Consider the following 5,288-nt stretch of genomic DNA (forward strand, 5'->3'; position numbering starts at 1 on the left):
AAAAGCCCCATTTCCTTCTGCGGGGGGGAGGAGTTCCCCCTGCCTCTCTCAAACACCTCAGCTAGACCAGACACCTCACCTCATCTGCATGGCCAGGGAGATCGATGGCCAGTTTCTTCATCTTGGCATCCCAGACCTTCAGCGTGCTGTCACTGCTCCCGCTCACCAGCAAGCGGCTGTCGGCTGACCAGGCGATCTGATACACAGCAGAGACGTGTCCTCTCAGCGACGTCAGGTACCTGGTGTGGAGGAGGCACGAAGAAGCTGTTAGAGGAGCTGGCAGCTGGGTTTGTTCCAAACCTGCCCTTGCCCAGCCTTCATGTTGCTTCTCCACCTGTGAGCAAGCAAGCATGGTCACGGGATGTCCAGCGCACCCCAAGCCAGCACACACAAGGTGGTCAATCGCTACACAGAGTCCACAGGTGGTTCAGTCTGACTAAAAACCTTCTCAGATGGGCTCAGAGCCTTCTAGACAACAGCTCCTCTGCCAAGAAGCCCTTATCCAGTGGGCAACACTACAGCCTCACCACACAGATGTGACCTCCTCTTCTCTGTCTGAGCAGCCTGAATTTAGAAGGACCATTAAAACCACTGCCATGAACCCCAGCTCATCAGTACAAAGGCAAAACAAGGGCAGGACTGCTGCCTCAGCCAGCTCACTAGCACTCTAGTAGAAGCCTAAAAGCTGGACTACAGGAGCATCCAAACACCAACAGCACCATTTGTAACTACAAGAATTTGCATTGTCCAGAACAAATTGTTCTCTGGCACAGGAACCATTTCAACTGGGTCAGTCTACAGCGTGCAACGCACACGTCTGCAACGCACACGTCTTCAGGAGAGCAGCTGAGTGGAACATCCCATCCCACCACAGCTCTACCTGCTCTGGAGAACCAACCCTGCAGCATGCAGCACGTGCCACACGCGTGCCAGGCAGCAGTGAAGCTGGGTACAGTGGGGTTGCACACACCTGGCCAAGCACAGACCCCGTAACACAAGAGGAGCTGGATAAGGGACCTCCCAAGGGCAGAGAGACAGAGGCAGCAGAATTACTTTGCACGAGTTCAGGCTACAGAGATGCTGAACACACCAGGAAGCTGCTGGAAACGATTCTGGGGCCCATCTCTACGTAACCTGTGCATCAGACCCTATATGAGCCCCCCCTCTGTAACAGAACCAACCAACTCACTTTCCTGTCCTGCCATCCCAGAGCTTTATGGACTTGTCAAAGGAAGCACTAGCTATTAGCCGGGTGTCTGGCGAGAAGAGGACTTGGTTTATCAATGCCTGGTGGCCCGTCATTCTCTCTAGCGGCTTCTTGTCTTCTGCTGGTCTCCAAAGAAACAGTGTGAAATCATCTGACCCCGAGACGAGCCTTTCTGGTTCCTGGCCCTGAGAAAGGGATGAAGTAGCCCAAGTCTTGTACAAGCCAAGTGTGGAGAGCTCGGAAGCACACCAGTGTTGGGGTCAATAGCCAACTGTGCACATCTGCTTCCACCAGTAACAGTGTTAGAAATGACAGCAGGGACAAAGGGGACTTACCCTGACTTGGTCATACCTCTGCTGTGCCTTGTCCTTCAGTTCTGCCACTGAAAGAGGGAAAGGGAGAGGGGAAGAAAGAGAGATTTGCAATCCTCAGGTGAAAGGAAACCTTATAACCCTGTGATGCCAATTCCAATCCTGGCTCCGTGGGCCAAGCAGACACATTTGTGATTGCTCACCCCCCTTCTCTTTTCCAAGGGTGATACTGGAAGCAAAACCCCTTTAAAACAGGGTGGCTTCCATCCCCCAGGCTGCTCAACTCTGTGCGTGGACAAGAAAAATCACGGCTGCCAGCACGACTGACACCGGCACAGGACCTGTTCCCAGCTCTCAAGATTGCTTTGGCTCATGGCGGCATTAAGAGGAGACACCAGGTCTCTTCTCCATCCTCCCACCGCCTCCCCCAGCCCACAGTGCAGGTGCTGCACTTACAGGAGCCTCTCACATCCTGTGGGTTGATGGTGGCTTCAGCGGGTTCGAAGGCACCGGTGCGGAGAACGTAGTCAGTGCTGAGGGCCATGGTGTTCACCCAGTGAGCGTGGCCCTGCAAGGTGCGGCAGAGGACCCCCTGGAAATAAAACCACCGTCTTAGAGAGGGATGGGCAGGACAGAGCCAGACCCACCAGACCCACTGCGCTGTGGAGAACAACCCTAGACTTTCCAAACCCTCTTGCCCCAGAGGCAGGCAGGGCTGCAGCCAGGCTTGGCAGGGAAGAAACAATACTGTTGAGCTTCAGGGACCAGTTTCCTGCAAGACCTTCCATGGAACTCCCCAGAACAGGTCGCTCCAGGGATGTTTCCAGCTTTTAGCCCCATTTTATGGTTTTAGGGCTGAAAACATTGCACAAGTTACCCGTTCCAAACGGTGTCAAGCAAAAGGCTTTGACAGGTCAAGAGGATACAGCCCCCACTCTGCATCTCCATCTTCCAGGGCACAAGCTGTGCCAGGAAGAGCAGACAAAGCTACACCACCATGTGTCCAGCCCCCTTCTCCAGCCCCCCAGGGCTGCCTGCCTCACTTACGTCCTGGCTCCTCCAGACTTTGATGGTCCTGTCCTGGGAGGAGGAGTAGAGCAAGCCATCACCTCCCCACTTCACACACGTCACCGACTGCGTGTGGCTCGTGAGGATTTTTTCACACTTGCCCATCAGCGTGTCCCAGATGCGGACGCTGCCATCCTTGGAGGCACTTGCCAGGTAGCGGCACTCTGGGTTTCTGGGCAAACAGAAGATCAAATCCATTTGCGCAGCGCACAGAGCTCCTCCACCAAGCTCTTCCCCCACCAGCCCCAGAGGATTCAAGGGTTCAGAAGTCAATAAAAGCCAACTTTCTCAAACGCTTCCTTCCAAACCAACCCCAGGGCTGCACTCCAAGGGATCAATCCAGGGTAAACTGGCACCTCAGCCCTTGACAATGACCTTGTTTCCACAGGAGGTTCACAGCTTTAACCCACTGGTCACAAGGGGACCACAAACTATCACCTTCCCTGGGCACTGGTAGGGCAGAGCCCTGGGCAGCAGGACCAGTCTGCCTTCCACAGACCAGCAGCAAGGGGATCGCTCCCTGCCTCCGCCAGGAAACACGCTGGCCTGCGGACAGCCTGCGGACACAGAGCGCGGCTGCGCTGGCAGGGCTGAAAGCGGCAACGTCCATCCATGTGGCTCAGAGGGGGACAAATTTAACACAACCCAGCAAGGACAGGGCAGCCAACACCTCCCTGTCCTTCCCACAACATCTTTATCACTCAACATGATTTTACATCTGAGAACGTGGTCCCTGGCACCAGCAGCAGCGAGGATGAGCACAGCCTCTCCTGTTGCACAGGAACCGAGCGGGGAGCACAGCTGGAGACAGAGAATTGGAGCCCTGGCAGGGTCATCTCCCTCCACTCCATTTCCTCATCCTCCTTCATAATCAGGTTTTGCTAATCCAGTTGTTTGCAAATAGCTGGAGTTTCCTACTGGCAAATTCAATTTGCAGAGCTCTGCTCCGAAGGGGCTCTGTTTCTTACATTTATTTCTATAATGTCGTGGATTATTAGCTACAACTGTCCCCCTCCACCCATCTCTCCCCGACAGAGCTTTAGCTGATCAAAGGGATAAGAGAACTGCACTGTTAATCAGCCTGCATGGTAAAGAAAATGATGAATAAACTGGATGGTAGGACGCAGGAGAGCAGAAAGGGAGGGCTCTGCAGAGCCTGAGCTTGGGCACCACACGGGCAGACCCTCCTGCTCCCAGCTCAGCACACCAGGGAGGAACACATCAAATGTTGGTCCAGCACCACAAAAACCCCGGGTTTTCCACAGGCAATCTTATAGAGAGGAAGAAGGCACAGCCTGGCAGTGACTCCCCCAGCACCCTGACAGGGACTGTGAGCAGCGGCTGGGACTCCTGGCTCCGAGCTGGATGCATTTTTCTCAGCCCACCCTGGGGGCTGCTCTCCTGCAGGCCCCCCCTCTGCACAGCCCAACAGGACAGAGGCAGAGGGGAGCAGGGTCCTTCAGGTCAGGCTGCTCTTTTCTGTACGAGCAAAGGGGAAGGGCTGGGCTGGCCCCTCACTTACATGTGGAGCGGTTCCCAGCACAGACACGTGATCCATTTGGAGTGGCCAGAGAGCACCCGGCCGATCTGATTGCCGGTGGCTGGGTCCCAAAGAAATATCTGTGTGAGAGAGGAAGCACACGGGTCGCGTCAGGCCACAAACATCATGTGAAACCCCAGGGACGTTCGGGCTCTGTTTAGAAAGCGCAGGTGTCCTTGGGGTCACATTTAGATTCGCAGAAGCAGGGAGCAGAAAGGGAGAAGGGCAGGAGAGCTGGATGCCTTTCCAGATCCCTGGAACAATCAGCTGATATCTCAAAGCATGAGACTTGCTCGCCCTCCTCTCTGCCTCAAACGCTGCTGCTGCTACAAAAATATCTGCCTCAACTCAAAACCAATCCAGGTCCCCAAAAAGCCAGTCTGAGCCTTTGATATCCTGTGCCAGAGCGTTAGTGGATGTTTGCAGAGCGCAATGAAAGGCAGAGCATGCTAAATGCTACTTATTATCGGTTTCTGTGGGTAGGACACATGCTGGTTTCCTCTTGTTTTTTGTCTCTCTACATAAATGTTCCTCCAAAGAGCCAAAGCATTAGTCATCTCCTACTTAGGAACCTGGGAAGAACAGGGGAACGGAGCACAAGCAGCTCCCTGGGTGAGGTTAAAGCCAGACTGACACCAAACCAGGGCAGAACCACCCTGGCCTGGCCCGTTTCCTTGGGGCTGGTATCAAAGCAGATACCGAGCGTGGGACAGCAGCGCCCAGCACCTCCGTGGCTGCTCTCCTTGCTCCCAAACCGCTTGAAGTTCAGAGTAAGTGACTACCCCTCTGCAGCTCTGAGAGTTACTGACATGCTTTTAAATGCCCACAAACCATCCTGCTTCCCCAGGCGTTCCTGTGCACACCCAGAGCCTAAAAAAAAGTGTGCACCCCCAGAGCCTCCCTTGGGTAAGAGGGAATTTGGCCGTGTCTGAGCAGGAGCGCTGCAAACCAAGCTGCTGCTGCTGCTGCTGCTGCTGCACGGCTGGGTCAGGCAAACAGCGGCCCTCGTCTTGGCTGGGCGATACCCCTTCTCGCTCCAGACACCTCCCTCGTGATGGAGCCGCCTGCCAAGGACCACGGCCAAAGCCCGGACTCTTTCCTGCAGGGAGGGGAAAAGCGTCTGCCACAGGACAGCACAGGCTCAGCAGCAAGAGCTCTACAG

At 55.0% G+C, this 5,288-nt stretch overlaps 1 protein-coding gene across 1 annotated transcript in view; it reads right to left on the reverse strand.

The window, feature by feature from the left end:
- Positions 1-5,225, reverse strand: part of NLE1 (notchless homolog 1) — a gene marked incomplete at both ends in the record, with an annotated part of 5,322 nt that extends 97 nt beyond the window's left edge. The window contains 7 exons of the mRNA XM_029085910.1: positions 73-239; positions 1,190-1,392; positions 1,543-1,589; positions 1,975-2,110; positions 2,566-2,758; positions 4,109-4,206; positions 5,076-5,225. Coding sequence (XP_028941743.1) covers positions 73-239; positions 1,190-1,392; positions 1,543-1,589; positions 1,975-2,110; positions 2,566-2,758; positions 4,109-4,206; positions 5,076-5,225 — 994 coding nt within the window. The remainder of the gene's footprint in view (positions 1-72; positions 240-1,189; positions 1,393-1,542; positions 1,590-1,974; positions 2,111-2,565; positions 2,759-4,108; positions 4,207-5,075) is intronic.
- Positions 5,226-5,288: the final 63 nt, after the last annotated feature.

This window comes from Antrostomus carolinensis, unplaced genomic scaffold (genome assembly GCF_000700745.2).
Source record: "Antrostomus carolinensis isolate BGI_N321 unplaced genomic scaffold, ASM70074v2 scaffold24997, whole genome shotgun sequence".
NCBI classification, from domain to species: domain Eukaryota; kingdom Metazoa; phylum Chordata; class Aves; order Caprimulgiformes; family Caprimulgidae; genus Antrostomus; species Antrostomus carolinensis.